At 31.8% G+C, this 22,189-nt stretch overlaps 2 protein-coding genes across 5 annotated transcripts in view; both read left to right on the top strand.

Annotated features, from left to right (window-relative positions):
• The window catches only part of LOC115891648 (protein artichoke), a 296,926-nt gene extending 280,616 nt beyond the window's left edge, over nucleotides 1-16,310 (top strand). For 3 of the 4 annotated variants that reach the window (XM_030912176.1, XM_030912203.1, XM_030912194.1), the window contains exon 12: nucleotides 16,212-16,310. The gene's annotated coding sequence lies outside the window, so the exon portion shown is untranslated. Of the gene's footprint in view, nucleotides 1-15,797; nucleotides 15,926-16,211 lie in introns of those variants that run through there. The other variant, XM_030912186.1, reaches the window with a different exon arrangement.
• Nucleotides 13,368-20,639, top strand: LOC115890590 (molybdenum cofactor sulfurase 3-like). The gene is made up of 7 exons (XM_030910893.1): nucleotides 13,368-13,443; nucleotides 15,798-15,954; nucleotides 16,212-16,453; nucleotides 16,961-17,282; nucleotides 19,637-19,913; nucleotides 20,019-20,135; nucleotides 20,469-20,639. The coding sequence occupies exons 1-7, from the start codon at nucleotides 13,368-13,370 to the stop codon at nucleotides 20,637-20,639; spliced, it is 1,362 nt and encodes a 453-aa protein (XP_030766753.1).
• Nucleotides 20,640-22,189: the final 1,550 nt, after the last annotated feature.

The following is a 22,189-nucleotide window of genomic DNA, read 5'->3' on the forward strand; positions in this document are numbered from 1 at the left end:
GAAAGTATCAGTATACCACGTTATGGTATAGTCTTTTACTGGTAAACATCTCTACCCAGCTTCGTCTCTTATTTTTAGTCCTTAAAACAACATTGAGCCATACAAAACCCTACAATTTTTCGATTGCATATACGATTTCTTTCTGGAATACCGATACTAGAAATATCGATACGGGTAAACATCTTTACCCAGCTTCATCTCTTTTATTTCAGTTCTTAAAACAACAGAGAACCATAGATAACCTTACAATTTTTCGATTGCATATCGATATTTTTTTCTGAATTATCGGTACCAAAAATATCGATACTGTTAGCATCTCTACCTAGTTTCACCTCTTTTATTTTATTCAAACAACAGCGAGCCATACATAACCCTACAATTTCTCGATTACATATCGATATTTTCTCTGGAGTATCAATACTAAAAATATCGATACTGTCAGCATTTCTACCCAATTTCACCCCTTTTCTTTCGGCCTTTAAAACAAGCTAAACAAAATCCCCCAACAGCAAGCCATAGATAACTTTACAAATTTTTGAATGCATAACGATATTTTTTTGGAGTATCGATACTGGTAAACATCTCTACCCAGCTTCGTCACTTATTTTTAGTCCTTAAAACAACAGCGAGCCATACATAGCCCTACAATTTTTCGATTATTCTGGAATATCGATACTAGAAATATCGATAACATCTTCACCCAGTTTCACCCCTTTTATTTCAGTCCTTAAAACAGCAGCGAACCATAGATAACCTTACAAATTTTTCGATTGCATATCGATATTTTCTCTGAAGTATCGGTACTAAAAATATCGATACTGTTAGCATCTCTACCCAGTTTTACTTCTGTTATTTTACTTCTTAAAAAAACAGCGAATCATAGATAACCCTACAATTTCTCGATTGCATATCGATATTTTTTCTGAAGTATCGATACTAAAAATCTCGATACTGTTAGCATCTCTACCCAGTTTCATCCCTTTCCTTTAGGTCCTTAAAACAACAGCAAACCATACATAACTCTACAAATTTTCGAATGCTTATCGATATTTTTTTGGAGTATCGATACTACAAATATCGATACTGTACCTCAACTCTACCCAGCTTCGCCCCTTTTCTTTCAGCCCTGAAAACAACAGCGAGCCATAGATAACCCTACAATTTGTCGATAGCATATCGATATTTTCTTCTGGAATATCGATACCGGTAAACATTTCTACCCAGCTTCACCCCTTTTCTTTCGGCCCTTAATACAACACAGCGACCGATGAAAATTTAAGGAATATATAGGCGGTGGCTTACTTCTTAAAACAACAGCGAATCATAGATAACCCTACAATTTCTCGATTGCATATCGATATTTTTTCTGAAGTATCGATACTAAAAATCTCGATACTGTTAGCATCTCTACCCAGTTTCACCCCTTTCCTTTAGGTCCTTAAAACAACAGCAAACCATACATAACTCTACAAATTTTCGAATGCTTATCGATATTTTTTTGGAGTATCGATACTACAAATATCGATACTGTACTTCATCTCTACCCAGCTTCGCCCCTTTCTTTCAGCCCTGAAAACAATAGCGAGCCATAGATAACCCTACAATTTGTCGATAGTATATCGATATTTTTTTCTGGGATATCGATACAAAAGATATCGATACCGGTAAACATCTCTACCCAGCTTCACCCCTTTTCTTTCAACCCTTAAAACAACACAGCGAGCGATGGAAATTTAAGGAATATATAGACGGTGGGCCGGTGCATCGCGAAGAATATAAATCGTCTCCGGTTGCACTGACTTCCCCTGGAAATTACTTCGGGGAGGTGCGAGTAGTTTACCCCCCTCTCCACCCTGTTTCTATCGGATGACCCCTACTCTCCGCCCGTGCATGTAATAGATGAAAAATGAGGTTAGGTCTAGCCGTTTTTCCCCGGCTATGAAGTGACCTATTTCCAAGGAAAGTTTTTTTAATTTTTTTTTTTTTTTCTTAAGCTTACGTCTAGTTTGCTTTTATTCAATTTCTCGAGACGTATATTCTCGTTATATAAAGTCGATTTTTCATATTAGTTGGATAAGGGTTTTGCATGTATTGGGTTTAGGATTACTAGACAAGTGAGTTATGATTATATAAATCTACTAGCGTGTACCCGCGACTTCGTTCGCGTTGAATTAAACATTTGTAATGGTGATGATAAAACAAAGCAAGAATTTCCATTAACATACAAACTGGATAAAATTTTCTCACATTTATGTCAGCATGAGATAAAACAATATGGCGATATTATTATATTAACTTTGTAATATTTGAGGGTTAGTTTAATCTCGTTGGAATGGACTTTCGAAAAATCCGCCAAAAATAAGCTTTTTACGTCAAGCAGTTTAAGCAGAATCGTAGTTAATCAATTACCCAACTTTTTGGAACACCCTGTATGATTTTTTAAAAAATTTCAAAATATGTAAAAACCAAAATAAATTATGCGTGTCCAAGCGTTTTTCCGAAAGACTAACCGTTTTTTAAATAACAAATATTGTAATATTTGAGGGGCGTTTTCACCCTCTTGGAATTTGAGATTCGAGAAACCCCTCCTTATCGAACGTCTGCACCCCACAGTCAATCCGTTTGCCAAAAATCAACTTTAAACGTCAAGCAGTTTAAGCAGAATCGTGATTGAATGGTCATATTTTATAAAACACCCTGTATAAATTTTTAAAAAATCTTAAAATATGTATAACAACAAAAAAATATACGTGTTTAACAGTTTTTCCGAAAAACTCACCGTTTTTTAAATAAAAAAATATTGTAATATTTGAGGGGTGGTTTCACCCCCTTGGAACTGGAATTTCGAAAAATCCCTTCTTATCGAACCTCTACACCCTAGAATCAACCTGTATGCCAAAATTGAGCTTCTGACGTTGAGTGGTTTGAGCAGAATCGTGATTAATCAGTGAGTCAGTCACTTAAGGATTTTATATATCAGTACAGATAAAATTATTTAGTTGTTAATCATACATTTTTGAATGGTTTTTAAAGAATTCCATATAAAACAAATTAGTATAGATATAGATAACTAAATTAAATAAATGTCTGCAAAATAGAAACACTAAATCACCACAATACACCAAAACACTTTTACTTTTACACTGGACGCGCGTTTCGCTAACCATGTTAGCATCATCAGCAGATGATTATAAACTGAAGTTTAAAACTGATTATATACTGTTTTAAACTGATTATAAACTGAAGTTTATAATCATCTGCTGATGATGCTAACATGGTTAGCGAAACGCGCGTCCAGTGTAAAAGTAAAAGTGTTTTGGTGTATTGTGGTGATTTAGTGTTTTTATTTTGCTGTGTAACACTAAAGGTTCCAACCCTCAACTGTAATAAATAAATGTCTCATCATCATTATCTTTCTTCTGTTCTGGAGTTATAAATGGTCTAACTAACCTAACTTTATTTTATATGTTTATTAGGGTGGTTTACAATAAAATTGTAAGATATCTGTCTTGTAGAGAATTGAATTTCCTACAGATATATGAGGCGAGATATTTTTTCCAACTAGTAGATACCGAAATATTAATTTTTCTTTCTAGTAATAAGAAAGAAATAGAAAACTGAAAGTCGGAGAACTTTTCTGGTACTTGGAGGGAATTTTTTTCACCCACCCTAATATTTATAGATATTTAATATTCTTTTTGTCATACGCTCCCAAAAACAGCTATTTTACGGACTCATTTCAGTCCGTAAAATGTTTCTTTTTCGGCCTAGGCCGTAAAGGTCGTCATGGCAACCTTTATGGACTAAAATGTCTAAATTCGTTATTTGGTTGTTTTATTTTGTCATTCGAAATTTGTCACAAAATCACATAAAATTATACATATATTTATAATTAAATTATTAAATACTAACAATATCAAAAGCTAAGTTATTTGTTTAAAGTAAGTACCTAGGTACCTATTTAAAAGAGGCTTTAAATTAAAATATTCTTAAATTACAGTCACAAACAAGACATAATCATGTGGTACATTTTTTGGCCTAAGACAAGCATATTTTCTATACAACTCAACTGGATTGACAACGTTCCCTTCTGTTCACCACCGGAAACACTCTTTGATATTAGTTTTGTATCCGCAAGGGTAACTAAAAGGCAGCTGTTGTCTTTTTCTATGATGTCTTGCACTCGTAGAGAGTACAATTCTTCTCTTCTACATGCTCCACAAAGGCCAATGACAAGAGCTACCTAAAAATCAAATACAATGGAATAAGAAACCATCTATATATTTTAAAAATCATTATCGCAAACTTACCTTAGTAAGTAAATAAGTTTCATCACTAGCCGTGGCCAAAAATCACCGATCTCTTTATGGACAAAACCTTAGACTTTTTAGGCTCGTAACCAACCGAATTCCTCTTCAAAAAGCAATAAGTTTTGGAAATTTGTCAATATAAATATCTTCTTTAACACTTAACACTGCTCTCAGCATGGAATATTTCGACCAAATTGACGATGGTTTGAATGTTTGTGACTGTAATTTAAGAATATTTTAATTTAAAAGCCTCTTTTAAATAGGTACCTAGGTACTTACTTTTTTCGTGGAAATAATTTAGCAATACATCTTCATTTACAACGAATACGCCATTTTGTCTTTCCATTCATTAAAAACATCATATTCTTTCTGGTAAATGGCACGAGACTTCACAGGAAGTAAATCCAACACGATTTCTTTGGCCTTATTAGCAATATGTTCGGGATTTTGGAACATTTTAAAATTGTTGATGAATTTGTGTGATTTTGTGACAAATTTCGAATGACATGTCAAAATGCGATGAAATAAACAAACTCGTTACTAAGATATGAATTTATAAGCCAACTTTTTCAAACATTATAATTTCAAATATGGAAAATTTGCAAATATGCGTTCTAAAAAAACTGTAAAAAGCGTATGACAAAAAATAGTGTATGTAACACGTACCTAAATTATGTTTTTTAGGACTCATCTACTATTTCGGACTCGGCTAACGCCTCGTCCGCAAACAGTAATGATTCGTCCTAAAAAACATCATTTTAGGTACTAGTTACATAAATAGCTATTTTCTAAATAACACGGGCAGGAAATAAACTTATAACAACTTCTAATTATGGAATAATAGGCAATTCTAGCGCTTTGTTGGGCCGGCAGAACTATTGAAGCGTTGTTAATATAGCAGCGGAAAATTTTCCGATATAGCAGCGAAATTCTGGGAAACTCGGGAAAATAGATGATGGTTCTCGTTTTGTAAATTCGAATCGACTTCACAACTAATTATTGTTTGGTCTAGTTAACAGTATCGAAGTTTCGCTAAATCGCTATACACACAGAAAACAAAAAGAATATTCGATTTTGGCCTTGTATTTAAAGCCAGAAATCATTATTGTTGCTTACGATTATTAATAGGAAATTATTTGTTATTTGTTACAACAGTTGTCTTTTATATATTGCATATAGAAACATAGTAGCCTTGTTTATACAGGGTGGCGCCTCTCATATGCCGCGGAAGCTCCAAGGAGAACGGTAGTTAATATCGAAATGAAATTTTGCCAGCATATGTAGGTTAACTGAAAGCATTTTATAAAAATATATAGAATTATACAAGGTGTCCCCCAAAAAAGTTACACATCAAAGTTTTCTTTTTTGTAATGGAAAACCCTATATATTAATTGATTTTCGGATTCTAGGAAAAAAATAAAGGTGAGTTTTATTAAAGAAGCATATACCTAAAATCTAAGGATTTTGACATATTTCACATTTTGTGAAAAAGAACAATAAATTTTAAATTTCGATAACAGCTACCTAATTTTTAGTTGACCCTGTATAGGCTGATATTTAATTACAGTAACCATTGTATGTTAAACCAAATTGAAATTTGACCCGAAAAGTTATACAGGGTGAGACAAAATTAATATGGAACATTAGTCACTTTTAAAAGCAAGTTACTCCTTTATTTTAAATAGAACACCTAGTATATCTTCCCGGTGTTCAATGGGGAATTTACATATCTTCAAAATATTATTAAGGTTGCCTATCCCTCAGACAACACAAAGATTTTCCTAGATATTTTAATTTTTATGATTTTGCGTCAGTAAATCTTTATTATTTGAAAAAATCTAGGTGGCTGTGTAATATACCCTTTGTTAATGTATCAAAAAATAAAGATTGTAGAGTAAAAGACTCAAGGATAATAAAAATATACACGTTTAAAACATATTTTAATTATTACAGAATTAAAACTAGATATAAACCTATAATTATGGGACAAAAATTAGCTAGATGAAATCAAATGCTCAAAATGCTTCCTTTTCTGTTAACTGCATAAAATGATTGTCTTGTCAAAAGGATCTTTTCATTTTAAAAGGCATATGTGGGGTTCTACCTCGATAAGCAGCTACAATAATTTCTCTCATGTTGCCGACACTAGTTGGTCGAGTTTTGTAAACACTGAAAATACTTCATAATGCACCACACAGTATATAATTCATGTATAATAACTTGTGAAAATATTTTTTTTATTAAAAATGAACTTATTTTTCAGCGTGCAAAAGTGAGAAATAGAAATCACTTAATAAATGTGTAGAACAAGAAAAAGGACTTCTAAAGAGACTATTATTTCTAAAATGTTTTCATCTGTTCCTTCTTAAAGCCTCTAAGAGCACTTAAGTGCAAAAAACTCAACCTGCATTTCGGCGCTTTGTTTTTCCATGTCTTTTATTATTTAAAAAGGCATTTCCTCCACAGGGAGAGATTAATGCTTTGGAGACAGTGATTAAAGCCTGCGTTTCCTTCCCTTTGGCTCAAGGTTCCATGGTAATTTTTCTCCCGAGGAGAATTAACTTGTCTACGCTTCTTCTTGCGCTTATTAAATGGTTTTGTCGCCAGATTTAGGCGCAGGGGGACTCAGGGGAGGTGTCTTTTCGCTTTTCTGCATAAATTTTAAGACGGGGGCACCAAGAAAAATGCCAGGGGAATCTTGGAAAAGACCGTATAAAAATGTTTATTAATAAAATTTAGACTGAAGTGCTCTATCAAGATTTTTGAATAAAAATGGCGTTCTCTATTTTTTTAAATCGTGCTAAAATATAAATTAGGATATACCAGTTAGTGTTTATAGTTATTAAAAGTATTAAGAAATATATTTCTAATAAAAATAAATAAGTTAATATAATTATTAGCTTGTCAAAGCCTAATGGCAAAGTAAGAGATATACAGGGTGGTCTGAACTGTATTCCGGAAACTTTGGCAGCAAATTCTGCAGATAAAAGTAAGTAAAAAAGTTTGTATAGATGTATGCCCTAAAATGGATTAGTTTCGGAGATACAGGGTGTAGAAGTTTCATTTTTATTTCAATTTTTTCCAAATAATTTCTGAAGTTACGTCAATATTTGGATGAAAATTGGTGTCTGGGAGTTTTTTGACATGAAAAATTTGATGTTGATGTCAATATGACTCTTATTTATACGGGGCGTCATCTACATGTATTTTAATAGATTTGAAGAGTAATAACTTTTCGTCCGTACCTGTATAAAACTACCGAGTGAGAAAATATATATTTCTGTCATTTTTGACGTAAAAAACGTCTCTTGGTAAAAATCGCTACGAACAACCGTTCTCAAGATATTTAGAAAAGAGTCGATGCATGTCATTATTGGCAAAAAGTAAACATATGTTGAGTAAATAGTTATTTGACGGAAATGATTAATTTTAATTAACCAATTAATAACTTTTTATATTTTTAAATTAATCATAAGTTTTTCTTCGAAAAAATGATGATAAAACAGTTTTTGTTGAATTTTTGACACAAAACATCAAATTTATGATATTGGGTAAGCTAATTATTGTTGTTCCAATTAATTTGGGTTCCAAATATCTCGAGAACAATTACTCGGAGCGATCTTTACCAAGAGACCTATATTATGTAAAAAAATCGGTAAAAAAACTTTTAAGTTAAACGGTTTTATCTTATGTGCACTGAAAACTAGAAAATAATAATAACAATTAGGTATTTTGAACTTCTAGTTCAGAAATATTTTAGTACTAGGCAGAATAGCTTTTAGGCATATTAGACTAAAATAAAAACGTGGGGCCCCTCTGAAATCCTACCTATGGCAAAGCATATCTATACTTTAGTAGATCATGAGCTCGGCGTTCGCTGGTGAAGCCGCCACGGCTGGTTATTGATTGTCAAAATCTCCAGTTACGATTATAGTAAGTCGATGCAATCCACACATAGTATAGAAGAAAGTATTACAGCAATAGTTAATGGGCCCCACGTTTTTATTTTAGTCTAATATGCCTAAAAGCTATTCTGCCTAGTACTAAAATATTTCTGAACTAGAAGTTCAAAATACCTAATTGTTATTATTATTTTCTAGTTTTCAGTGCACATAAGATAAAACCGTTTAACTTAAAAGTTTTTTTTACCGATTTTTTATTTTCTGGTTTTTAGTATTTAACGCAAATGCCTACCGAATATTCCTCATTCTATTTAATTCATTTAGTGCATCATTATTACATGTTTTTTTTACCTGATAATTTATTACAATCTAATTCCTCAATACATAGCCCTTCCAGAGACTTGACTCGACTTAGAGCCACGTATGCTTGCCCTTCCTCAAACAATTTTGAGCCCAAATACACTACTGCATGGTCGACTGTGCTGCCCTGCATTTTATGGACGGTGGATGCCCATGACAAAATTAAGGGTAACATCCTTCTTTCAGCCGTACCATAATTGAATTTTGCTGGAAACTGTATGGCTTTCGGGTGTATAACGTGTATGCCGTCACAATCTTGGACACAACTGTTCTGGACACGACTACTCATGCCCTCACCTAATACGCCATTTTGTAACGACGTCCATCTTGGATTTTAAATTTTGTCATAATCACAGTATTCTACTAGTGTAACCCTTTCATTTGATACCCATATTGAGGGAGTAGTGGAAAAATATGAAATCCGCCATTTTGTACCGGCGGCCATCTTAGATTTACAATGTTATTGATATTACTATATTGTATTGTCATCGGAACTAAAGGTGTGTACCAAATTTTAGATCAATCTGACAACAGGAAGGTACTTAAATTTCAATTTCTAATTTTGACCCAAATAAATAAATACCGTACGGGTCGAGCTAAATAAAACCGTTTAAAAAACGTCGCAAATGTATATTTTTTTACTCGGTAGTTTGATACAGGTACGGACGAAAAGTTATTACTTTTTAAACCAGTTAAAAATATGTAGGTGGCGCCCTCTACAAGTAGGAGTTATATTGACATCAAAATCAAATTTCTCATGTCAAAAAACTCCCAAACACCAATTTTCATCCAAATAGTAACGTTACTTCAGAATTTATTAAAATCGAAATAGAAATAAAGCTTCTACACCCTGTATCTGTAAAACTAAGTATTTTAGGACATACATTTATACGAACTTTTTTACTTATTTTTATCTGCAGAATATGCTGCCGAAATTTCCGGAATACAGTTCGGACCACCCTGTATATCATAATTTTTAAGTTAAGCGACGGTAGACGAGATTTAGACGAATGATAATAATTATTTTCTATATTATGGGTATATAGACTGAATAGAACGATAAATAATATTAATATTAAGCCAAAAAGGTCAAGGAATAGACATCGGGCAACATTTCCCTTAATAGTCGTAAAGCTTTTTAGATATACAGGAAAAAATCAAAGAAAAACACTCACGTTAGTGAAATTTTACCGTTTAATGGAAAGCCGATACCGAAAGCCTAGATTATTTCTAATGGATGGTGGAGAACAAAAACACACAGAAAAAGGTCATACCTGTTATCTAAATTTGGAAAATATGGAAAACATGGAAAAACAAACAGTAGGCACGCGAGCAATGATTTATATGGACAATTTTTTTGGTATTTATTTGATATTTATTAAATAATACAGGTTAATTCTATTTCGGAATATAGCTTTTTTTTTATAGAATTTATAGATTATCTTTATACCATTTTTTACAGTAATTTCAGTAATTTACTGAAGAAAAATTATTGGTTAGGTTAAAAATTATTGGAACGTTTCGGAAAGTATATCTCTTTCCGTCGTCGGAAACAGAAAAACACAAAGAACAAAGAAAAAACTATTTAATATATCTAAATGCTTTTTTTTAAACAGATACATCTACAAAAACCATTGACGTTCTGTTAAAATGATATTATATCCAGTTAAACTTCAAAATTAACAATTACTTAATAAGGTAAAACCAGAAAGCGTCAAACTTTCTGTATGATTAGTTTTAATTTGTTTTTAATTTTTACGTATGTTATGTTTTTTTATGTTATGTTCTTTAAAATCAAAGAAGCGATTGCCATTCATTACTAACATCTACAGATGCATGAGCAATACATTTATTTTTATTAGATTGTATTAAAAAAGCCTCTTTCATTTTTCTTTTAGACCCTATCGCTTCTTTCATTATAATTTTGTCGTTGTTAAAATCTATTCTGTGCCCTGTGTCCCATGAAATTCTTAAATAATCTTTGTGTTCTTTAATTCGAACATTGGAGAGTCTAGATGTTTCACCAATATAAAATTTATCACATTCACATGGTAGTTTGTATTTTTGTATATTACATTTTTTGTTTGTTGTTCAGTGTTCATTGGTTTATTGTGTGTTAAAATGGATCTAAGTGTATTTGGTGTTTTGAAAGATGTTCGTAATATATTCTTCTTAAAACATTAAGTGAATGTTTTTCAAATTAAAAAAATCTTGAAAAAAAAAATTAAATAATCTAATACAACCTCATAATTTGAAAGAAAAACATTTATTAGCCAGAAAATCCTAAAAATATCTAGTATATAACTGCATAAGACCTAAAATGCATGCTTACTGAAGATGGGGATACCTAACACCTTCAGAAACGTTTTCGTACGTTTCTCAGACAGAGAAATAAATGATAACGTGTGTTGGCGGAATTTTAAACATAGAAAGATGGGGGGAATCGCTTCCCCCTTTTCTACAAAAATTTATTCGGGAAAGATGAATGACTTTTCTTTTACTTCCCTCAAGGAAATGGCTTTGTTTTTGCCGGTTTCTCCTGACCTGGGTCTTTTATAATCTTTCTTCCCCTATTTCGTCTCTATTTGATATACAGGGTGTTTCAAAACAAATGCAAAAAACTTCAGGGGGTGATTCCTTGCTCAAAATAAAGGGTAGTTTGCTTTATAAACGTTGGGTCAAAAGTCGACCATTAGGGAGATATCGCGGTACAAAGATGGCGGAAAAATAATGTTTTTATTTTTTATCTTGAAAACGAAAAGAGATAGACTAATGAAATTTTACGGAAGCATTACTGTTATGAAAACACACTTTCTGGTAACTTTTTCACTTTTTTAAAATGAGTGGAAGGGGTTGAAATAAACTACCCCTATCATTCTTGTTAATGAAATTTAAAGAAAGATCTTATCAAACACATGCAAAAAAAAATAATTTTGATAGTTTAGTTTATTTAGAAACTTTTTTATCTCTTGTATTTTTTTGATAAAACTCGCCGATTTGAAATTAAAAAATAAAATGTAAAGCATTACATGTCAGGACAAAAAACATTTTTAGATAAAGAATCAAGTAGGCAGCTGTAATTTTTTTAGGAAAAAATCTAGTCGGCCGCTGTCACTTTTTAGGGTGTTTCTATTATTCTTTTATTTGACATTACCCTACTGCAATACGTTATTATCTAGATTATTATTATTATCATTATTATCACTAGATTCTTAATCTAAAAATATTTTTAGTCCTGACATGTAATGCTTTACATTTTATTTTTTAATTTCAAATCGGTGAGTTTTATCAAAAAACACAAGAGATAAAAAAGTATCTAAACAAACTAAACTATCCAAATTAATTTTTTTGCATGTTAAAGATAAAAAAAATATAGAATATATATAAAGATAAAAAAATAAACATTATTTTTCCGCCACCTTTGTACCGCGATATCTCCCTAATGGATCAATTTTGACCCAACGTTTATAAAGCAAACTACCCTTTATTTTTAACAAGGAATCACACCCTGAAGTTTTTCGCATTTGTTTTGAAACACCCTGTATACAGGCAGAAAAATAAAGTAAAATTTTATTACAGTAATACTATGTAAAAATTAACCATTTGAATATGAAAATAGTTATTTTTTATACAAGACCATAAAATGGTATTTTATCGTTGACCGAAAAGATTAATTTCGGCAGACGATAATGCAATTTTATCGCCGTGTATAAAACAATACTTTTTCCATAGCGAGTTACGTTTTAAAAAATATTCAAAAATTATTTCAAGGAATTTATTACGAGTAGAAAAAATATTGTGCTGGGTTGGCGTTGGTTTCTATGTAATTTGACAAATAAATAAAGCTGTCTCTTCAGTTGTCAGTTTTGAGTCAATATTTTTTAATTCTCTTTCGTGTCGATTGCTGATTGAATTGGAGGCGGAAATGGCCCAAAACGAAATAACTAACTTACCAACAGATATTCAGGCTGAGGCGACAAAAGCCATAATATCCAAACTACTTCCATTTAAATCCCGAATAACTTATGAAAAGGAATACAAAATTTTTCAAAAATGGAAGCAATTAAAAAACGTGCGAGAAGAAGTTTTTAACCTATCCTAGCTGTTAAAGTATCATTTAATCTATCCTTGCGATTAAAGTACTATTTTATCTACTATTTTTGATAGATATAAGGCAATTTTAAAAGTTGCTATCCCACATTTGTATCCCATTAAAGGAAAATTTAGTTTTAGAAAATATAAGAAAATTGAAATTTGAAAAACAATTAGTTATAAAAATGTCAATATTCTATAAACCAATAACCTGAGAAAACATACCGTAACTAGATTTTATGACAGGATATACCTACAGTATCTATAAGATTTTATGTTCATCTATTAATAAAATATATCATATCAGTTTTATAGCGTTGTTTTTGAACACCAATTACAATATTTATTATCCATATGCTTAGTATGACGCTCATACACTTATTTGTTATTAGATTTAATGACATATATATATATAAGTTACAAGATGTAATTTGACGTAAATTCCAACATATTTCCAACCAACAAATTTATCTTTTAAAACGTACATAAACAATCACTGCACTGATAAGATACATACAGCGCTTATTGTTATTCTTGTTCCCAGTTTCGTCTACTGTTTCTTGGTAAATAGTTTAAATAAAATAGAAATCAATAATCACACAAGAAATCAAGTGTTTTCAATTATTTCTCTAGCGTTTCGGTACACTTAAACATCTTTTTTCTTATAATAATAGTACACAGAGTGTTTTCTAATATAGTTGAAATGAATGAACCCGAAATAAGTGTTTATAGTGATGAGCAATTGGGTAAAATACGACAGGAATTTGATAGACTTGAAGGTACTAAAAGTATTATTTTTTACACAGGGTTCGGCAATAGTTCGTCGGGCATCTGTAGAAATAGAATAAAAAAAACTTGTGAATTTTGTATAAGTGCAAACCTAAAGTATGCACTAGAATGTGTTTCAGGAAAATATTTTAACTTATACATGCTCAAAAAAATGTGAGTGGATCGAGTTGATTTTTTATATGGAACACCATGTATATTATTGCATTTTTGGCTTTCAGATCACTTTACAAATTTCTAAAATATGAGTAAATATATTTCGATAATTTCAGAGATATTAATAAATAAATTAAAAAATATATATTTTTCAGCCTTTCTAAAAAAATTATTAAAAATACCAGAACTGTCCTGAAATCCGAACTATATTAGGTATTTACTTCAGATGGTCTGTACTTGCTTTGCCAGAGATATGGTAATCGTAAATCATACAGGATGTTCAAAATCCTATGCCAAACTTTCTAAAATATAAAATAATTTTGCCTCGTTTGGAACACCCTGTATATTTTTTTCAATGGATGGAGAATTAAAAAATGAACGTTTTTTGTATTTACTGTATTAATTATAATTTTTTAACGGCAGATATTCGGGGTTTTATATTTCATATGGCCATTTTAAACAGCAAATTTTTATCAAAGCCACCCAATGATTTTTCTCTGGTATTTTACCGTTGAGAGAGCCATATGAAATGGTGATGGGAATACCGGTTCCACATGAGTCGCGTTACAATAGCGACCGTTCCAGAAAAATATCGCGACAAATACCGCGATTTTGTAACCGAGGTTCCGACTTCCAAAGTATCACGCTTATGCAGTATTTCTGGCATTAGTACCTACCTACTTCCAACCAGTGTTGTCAGGTTCTAACAATTCTACTAGGTGTTACAACCATTCGTGGCATAAACTTAGATACAACTGATGTTGGAGATGGAGAATCACCCTCTATAAAACCCTCCCAGATACTGGCTTTTGTCAATAAAAACTTATATAAATGTATAAAAGCAAATAAAATATTTTTATTTTATTTTATTTGCTTTTGCGTTTCATCTTTCAAACAACGCTGATATGTATGTCTAGTAAATACCAAAAATTGCTATTTCGAAAGTAACATAGCGCCGGGAACACCAACGCCAATAGTAACCGACCAAATCGCGACAGGCAAAACCGGAACTCTAGTTAAACTCTAATTAACTGAAGTACGTCGCCGCCGAGGTCGAGCGTCGATAATCAGTTACAGCAGGAACCAGTTACTTCTGTTCGCGACAGACGGAACTACAATTCTAGGAGCACGACGCCGACGGCTGGAGCGAAGTACGTTGCCGCCGAGGTCGAGCGTCGATAATTAGTTATAGCAGCTACCAGTTACTTCTGTTCGCGACAGGCGGAACTACGGCTCTAGGAGCGCGACGGCTGGAGCGAACACGCGCGACGCTACGTACATACCAGTTCCAGTTACTACTGTTGGCGACCGACGAAATCCCGTTGGCTGGAGCTAAACACGTCGCGATGCGGTTACTACGGTTCGAGCTAACTTCAAGAGCGGTTATAAATAATTTATTTGCAAATTATAGATAATTTATAATTTTGTCGCCGTTCTTCAGTAACAGGTTCCTGATTCGTTGTGGAACGCGACACGACGTTACAAATAAATACCGCTCCAAAATCGCGTTACTCAAATACCGACACATCACTAATATGAAATAATACTGCATGTATCCGGAAAACTTTTAAAAATTTTGAATCGCTTAATAATATATTTATTTTTTAACTCTCCATCTAATAAAAAAAATAATATACAGGGTGTTCCATTTAATAAAAAACAAGGAAAAATTAGTTTATATTTTAGAAAGTTTGGCATGGAATTTTGAACACCCTGTATGATTTACTTTTACCATATTTATAACAAAGTAAGAACAGACTCTCTAAAGTAAATACCTAATATAGTTTCGATTTCAGAACAGTTCATGTATTTTTAATAAGTTTTTTAAGAAGGGTTGAAAAATATATATTTTTGCCTTATTTATTAATATCTCTGAAACTATAAAAATATACTTGCCCATATCTTAGGAGTATGTAAAATGATATGAGAGAAAGCCAAAAATACAATAATATACAAGGTGTTCCATTTAAAAAAAATCATCCAGATCCAGTCACACTTTTTTGAGCCACCCTATAGAAGTTAAAATGTTTTCCTGAAATACATCTTGGTACAATTCTACAGTTTTTTATGGAAAAACCAATATAAAGTCAGTAATGCTAAAAAAAACACTTAAATTCATAATAAATTTGTTTAATATTGTTTTTTTTTTGTTTGTTGTACTTTATTCTACTATCTATAACCTTATTTTCAGGAATGTGCTACCTGGATCATGCAGGATCCACCCTGTATTCAGAGCATCAATTAGAAAACACATTCAAAGACTTATCATGCAGTATTTATAGCAATCCTCATGCACGAAGCACATCTAGCCAAGCAACGCAGGATTCATTAGACATCATTAGATATCAGTAATACAAATAACATTTCTTTTTAAATAACTATACAGGGTGTTTCACAATACATGTACTATCTCTCGCGGAGAGATTCCTCGCCTAAAAATAAGATTATTTTTTTATTTCGACATTATAATTATAAATTATAATTTTCTTACAAGTGCTTTTAGCGATTTGAATGAAATTTCGAGGGTAAAAGCTACTTTATTCAATATTTTAAGATACAGAAGAACATTATTTATAATTTTAAAATAAAATATCACCTTTTTCAGAATTTTAAGCTTTTTTCACACAAACCCTGATGAATACTCAGTAATCTTTACATCCGGAGCTACACAAGCCTTGAAAATCATCAGTGAAACATTCAATTTTGATGGTGGTACTCTTGTCTATCTTGAGGACAACCACACTTCAGTGCTCGGAATGAGACATTTTGCTGACTTTAAAAAAATCAAAACAGAAGAAGCTTATAGAATTTTTGAAAAATACCATGAAGAATATAAAGAAGATGAAAGTATATGTTGCGGGAATGGTCTGTTTGTTTATCCTGCCCAGAGTAATTTTTCTGGTAATAATAATTAAATAATTCGTATAATTACAGTTAGAGGTTGGAACTTTTGGTATTATAACAGCAAAATAAAACACTAATTGACCACAATGCACCAAAATGCCTAGTTACGTGTTTTGCTAACCATGTTAGCATCATCAGTAGATGATTAAAGTTCATATTATCTAAGTGTTTGATTAATTTTAAGTTATTAACATTCATACAATGATCTTTATAAAAAAAGTGATATCAAATTACCTAACATATTTTTAACTACAATCTTTACATGAAATTATGTCATAAATACCCGACCTTTACAGTTTTTAACACCTCCACTGGAAAGGTTTTCATATTTTGTAAAGAGAAAATAAAGTTCTAGTCTCAAATCAAAAATTTGATGTGGGAGGGATATGTGTACAGAATATTGTGTTACTTCTAGTCAATGCATAATCTTTAATTTTTTATACTTTTTAGGTACGAAATACCCTCTTCAATGGCTAAATGAGATTAAGAAAGGTTGTCTTAACGAATTAATCGATAAAAAACATCAATGGTACACAGTGCTAGACGCTGCGTGTTACGTTTCAACAAACAACCTGGATTTATCCAAATACAGACCTGATTTTGTCCCTATATCTTTTTATAAGATTTTCGGGTATCCTACGGGATTAGGAGCACTTTTGGTAAAGAAAAACGCGGAAAACCTGTTGGAAAAAACGTATTTTGGTGGGGGTACCGTTTTGATGGCTTTGTCAACGGAAAATGTGATGATTCCCAGGCCTAATATTTACGAAAGGTATTTATAAAAATATATTTTTTGTTCAATTCAATCAAATTTTTGTTCAATATATTCTTTATATTATGTACTCTTTTTTTATTCTCTTTTAACTATTTTATTATTCTGTCTCGCATAATCCAATCTATTTTGTGTCCTGTTTTTCATGGACAGGATAAAGGGAAAAGAATGTGGAAATATAAAAGCAATGTAAAATAAAAATCCAATGCTAGCTGCTCGTTGTTTTTTTCTGGGTCGACTGATTCCAAAAGGCAGTCGAATAGAACCGAACATAAACGGAATATGAAATATCACCTATATTTGTTATTCTTTTTCCCTTTTTTTTTTACTTTAAACAGAGCTATAATATTTTTATACAAAAAAGTGTGTGTTCTCTACATTACTTTCAGATTTTTTATGTAAATGCAGTAAAATTAATAAAATATAAAGTAATAAAATCCACTCCCCTTAACTCTCAGTGGATGACTTACCATGAATGTACAGGACCGACCAAATTGGACGCTTTTAAAGAGAAACACCTTTTTCTATAGGAGATAGACGAAAACTAATGTCGGTGTCTGGAGCTCAATTTTTATCAAAAACATGATGGTGAAAACCGCACATCGATAGCTGATACCAGGGGCGTAGATAGGTGTATGCTATGGGGGTGGTACTATGATTAAGTCGCAAAAAAAATCACCGTCGGAATTTTTTTGTTGAATTAAAACGACGGCGATTTTTTTGTCTTCAAAAAGATATAAAAACATAACTAATAACTAAATTAAAATATAGATTTGTAAATAACATAAACAAAAATGAAACAACGACGTTTATTAGTTAATTTTCTATAAACTATAAATAAAAAACTCTAAACTATCAAAAAAAACTATAAAAACTATAAACTATAAATAAAACTACAAAACAAAATCAAGTTTTCTAGAACGCTGTTTGGAAAACCTATCAATAACAGCATCAACATTTATTTCAATATCTTTATGGATATTGATTAGAGTTAACCCCACTAATCTGTCCTGGCCAATAAGAACACTTTGTATGCTTTTAATTAGGTCGAACATATTATAAACGATAAATCAACATAATTAAAAGCATACAAATTGTTCTTATATATCGGATATTAATTAAAAAAAATCCTTTCATAGTCAATGACTATTTCAATTCTCGTATCTCGTCAAGCGTCAGGGGGGGGGGGGTACTGTCCCCCAGTACCCCCCCCCCCCTTATCTACGCCCTTGGCTGATACGGGGTGTTTTTAAAAAATGTGCATTTTTAACAAATCGCTGTAACTTTTTTGCTATGAAAAATTTTGTATTTTTATGAATACATTTCCATAGCCCCTTTTTACGTAGAATTTAATGGTTTAAGTATAATTTTTTTAAAATTAATATATTAAAAATTATCAACAGAAAATTTGATTTTTTATATGGGACACCCTGTATATTTTTAATTCACTGAAAATAATATAAAATTACCGTTCCAAAAATATAGTGTACTTGATATTTTGCTCGATTCCTCTTCGAGATATAGAGTTTTTAAAAATTCGCCCACTTAAATAAGTAGGCTTTGAACGGCGCCGGCTGTAATGCAAAAAAATTCTAGCTGTGAGCAACAATTAAAAAGAAAATAATATTTGCAATGAGAGATGCAGAATTTTGCAACAATTTAAACTATATTTAACAACATCAACACCTTTAAACTATATCTAATAACAATAAAAATAAATAGCAAACCAAGACATGAGATTTTGCTACAGATGTTCGACATATATCGATCGTCTTCTGTTATGGACAGACGGGACCGTTTTTGAACATTTCTCGCGGAATTCATTAACTCAGTAGGGGTAAAAGATACCCTCGCATAACCGCTAAAGTTCTTCTAATCCTTATCTAGACTATATGGGCAATTTAAAAGTAAGAATCTTTATTCTTCCGCAAAGATAAAAATCCATAGGCACTAAGTCCGGCGGCCTCGATGGCCAACTGCTGGGATCTTGGTTAGCTATTCAATTATTTTCGAAATTGGCTGCAAAAATTTGCTGATAACTTCAGCGTTCTGAGGCGATCGGTGCCTCGTCTTGCTGGAAAAATATGTTTTCGAGTTCCATTAGGGGCAGATCATCAATAAGGGGTCCAAAGCCTACTAGTTAAAAGTGGCGAACTTTTAGAACTATATTACTATATAGTTATATAGATATAACAAAATATCAAGTGTGCTATATTTTTGTAAAGAAAAACTTGGCTCCAGTGGGTGATTCGAAATAATAGGCCTAGTAGTAAAAAATCAAAAGCTAAGCATATGTTTTCGGCTGGTACATTATAACCAGGTTTTACTGTAGGTATATTCTGTTTTTTTTGCAGATTTGAAGATGGTACACTAAATTTTTTATCAATTCTTTCTTTAAAACATGGATTCGATACACTAAAACGTCTAGATCTCAATCCAAATCTTATTTCAAAGCATACATTTGCTCTAGCCAAGCATGTTTACAACACCATGACTTCTATGAAGCATTACAACGGTTCAACAGTCGCTGTATTGTATCATGACAGCGAGTTTCAAGACAGAAATGTACAGGGTGGAATAGTAAATTTTAATTTGAAAAGGCCTGATGGAAAATATGTTGGATATGCAGAAGTAAATACAGAATACAATAACATCTTAAATTTTAATGAAATTAAAAATATTTTTTTACTGGTATTTCTCTGTCTAATAAACAGTGTTTTTGTGATATTTTTTTAGGTACTCCACATGGCAAATTTGCACAACATTCAGCTCAGAACTGGATGTTTTTGTAACCCTGGAGCTTGTCAAAGGTTCTTAAATTTGTCTTCTGCAGATGTACGCAGACATTTTGAGGTAACAGTTTATTAATAATTTATATTTGGTTATTTAACGTTTATTTCTCAAATTGTTACTGGATTTTTTACATATTTGGATTATATAACAATCAGAATATAATAAATAAAATACATATATGTATACAGGGTGGGAGTCTCCAAGGAGAACGACAGTTTGTGTTTAAATGAAATTTTGGGAACATGTATGTAAATTAATTTACAGTATTTTTTCAATCCAAAAAAAAATCTTATTAGTAAGTTTTCCCCACATTTCTTCTTGTTTTTCTCTTTATTTTTTCTTGTTCTTATATTCCCTTGTAAAGGAAAATCACATCGATATATGCTGACACAGTCCATTATCATTAAAACTTTCACTTTCACGTTTGGTGACAACTTTGCCCTTTCCAGCCAGTCCCCCTCTCATTCCCTCGCCTCCCCCCTGTTGCCTCACGCCGAAGGAGGAGGAAAAGGAGGACTGGGAGGTGTGAGGAGGAGGACGTGTGTAAGAAAGTTTCGCGCTTAGTCTTCGCGAAACTCTCACACTCCCTCAAAGGGCCTTAATTTCAACCTCGCATTTTACCGGTTTTCCTAAATTGAACCAGGTTCCCGAATTCTATTTGGCTTTTCGCACAGTGGGTTTGAGTTATTAGTAAGGGACGGACAAAAATAATATACTTTTTTGTTTAATAAGTCTCCGATAATGCACAGGGTCATTGTTTAAGTATTTTAAAGATATAAAATTCATATAAACATGTGTTCTAAAACGCTTCCTTCCCGAGATACAGGGTGTCAAAGTTTTGAAAAAAAAGATCGTTTTTTTTTCGTCATATTTCGTAATATTCCAAAAATTAGTTAATTACATACTTAATTGTTTTAATTAATAAAATAGTCTAAATTATCAGAAAATATATTTTCTACCAAAAATAAAAAATATATGCATTCCTAAAATGTATTCCAAATTAAAAACTTGAAGAGACAGATAAAAATTGTATAATACAATTTGGTAAACAATTAAATTGTGCAACTGATTCTTGTAAAATATACAGGGTGTTCCATTTAATTTAAACAAGTTATTGCCGTTTAAAGCTAGTAATTAATATAAATTTTTCGACACTCTGTATAAGGCAGTATTTTGTTTATTATTGCAACACAATATCTGATCAATAAATAATCTTCAGTAAATATTTAGTATTAAAAACTTTGATACCCTTGGAGAAATGAAGCCTTAATTTTTTTACTGCAATTTCATAAAATTGAAAATATTATAAAAACGGTAAGGTTTAAGTGTGATAAACCTTAATCAAATTTACCTTTATTTCAATCGTAGAATCTAAAAATAGAATATTATACAGGGTGTCCCATTTAAAAAAAATCAACTATAATATTTTTGACTTATTTTGCACACTCTGTATCCTGTAAAATTATTTTTAAATTATACAAAACTAACAATTTGTAAAAATCTAATCTTTTAGCTACAATACTCCGCGTCGTATGTGGTGTACAACCCTATATAAAGCTTATACATATAATTCAGTAAGAGATAAGCTAATTAAAAATTAAAAAATATAATAAAAAAGTTGGTTAAAGATTATAAATACCGTTCCTTAGTACTTTCGATCTTTCGGTCCACTGTGCTTGAAGGCCTGTCTGCACTCGACCCCCTGTTTCCGTCCCTACGTGCCCCACCCTCCACTCATGCTCCTGTCCGCGCTCTAACTTTAGGCTAACTCGCATTAATAATGGAGAGATCGACGGCAGATACAGATCGATGTGTTACTTTGACTCTACGTCTACTCGTACACTCCATTGGCGTGGAAATACGTAATGGAAAAGATATGCCATCAAAAGAAACCAGAAAAAAAATCAGTAATATTTTTTTCCTCAAAAATGATCAGGAGTCACCATATATTATCAGATCATACCATAACTTGGTATACTGATGCTTCTTGGAGTATTTAGGCCGAAAACTAAACACTCCGAACCACTAGAGGTGTCAATTCTAGTTCCTTTGGAGGAACGAGTTTTTTTTGAGTTTCGAAAAATCCCTTCTTATCGAACGTGTACACCCTAAAG

The sequence above is a fragment of the Sitophilus oryzae genome, unplaced genomic scaffold, assembly GCF_002938485.1.
Source record: "Sitophilus oryzae breed Bouriz unplaced genomic scaffold, Soryzae_2.0 scaffold_1007_pilon_pilon, whole genome shotgun sequence".
Classification (NCBI taxonomy): Eukaryota; Metazoa; Arthropoda; class Insecta; order Coleoptera; family Curculionidae; genus Sitophilus; species Sitophilus oryzae.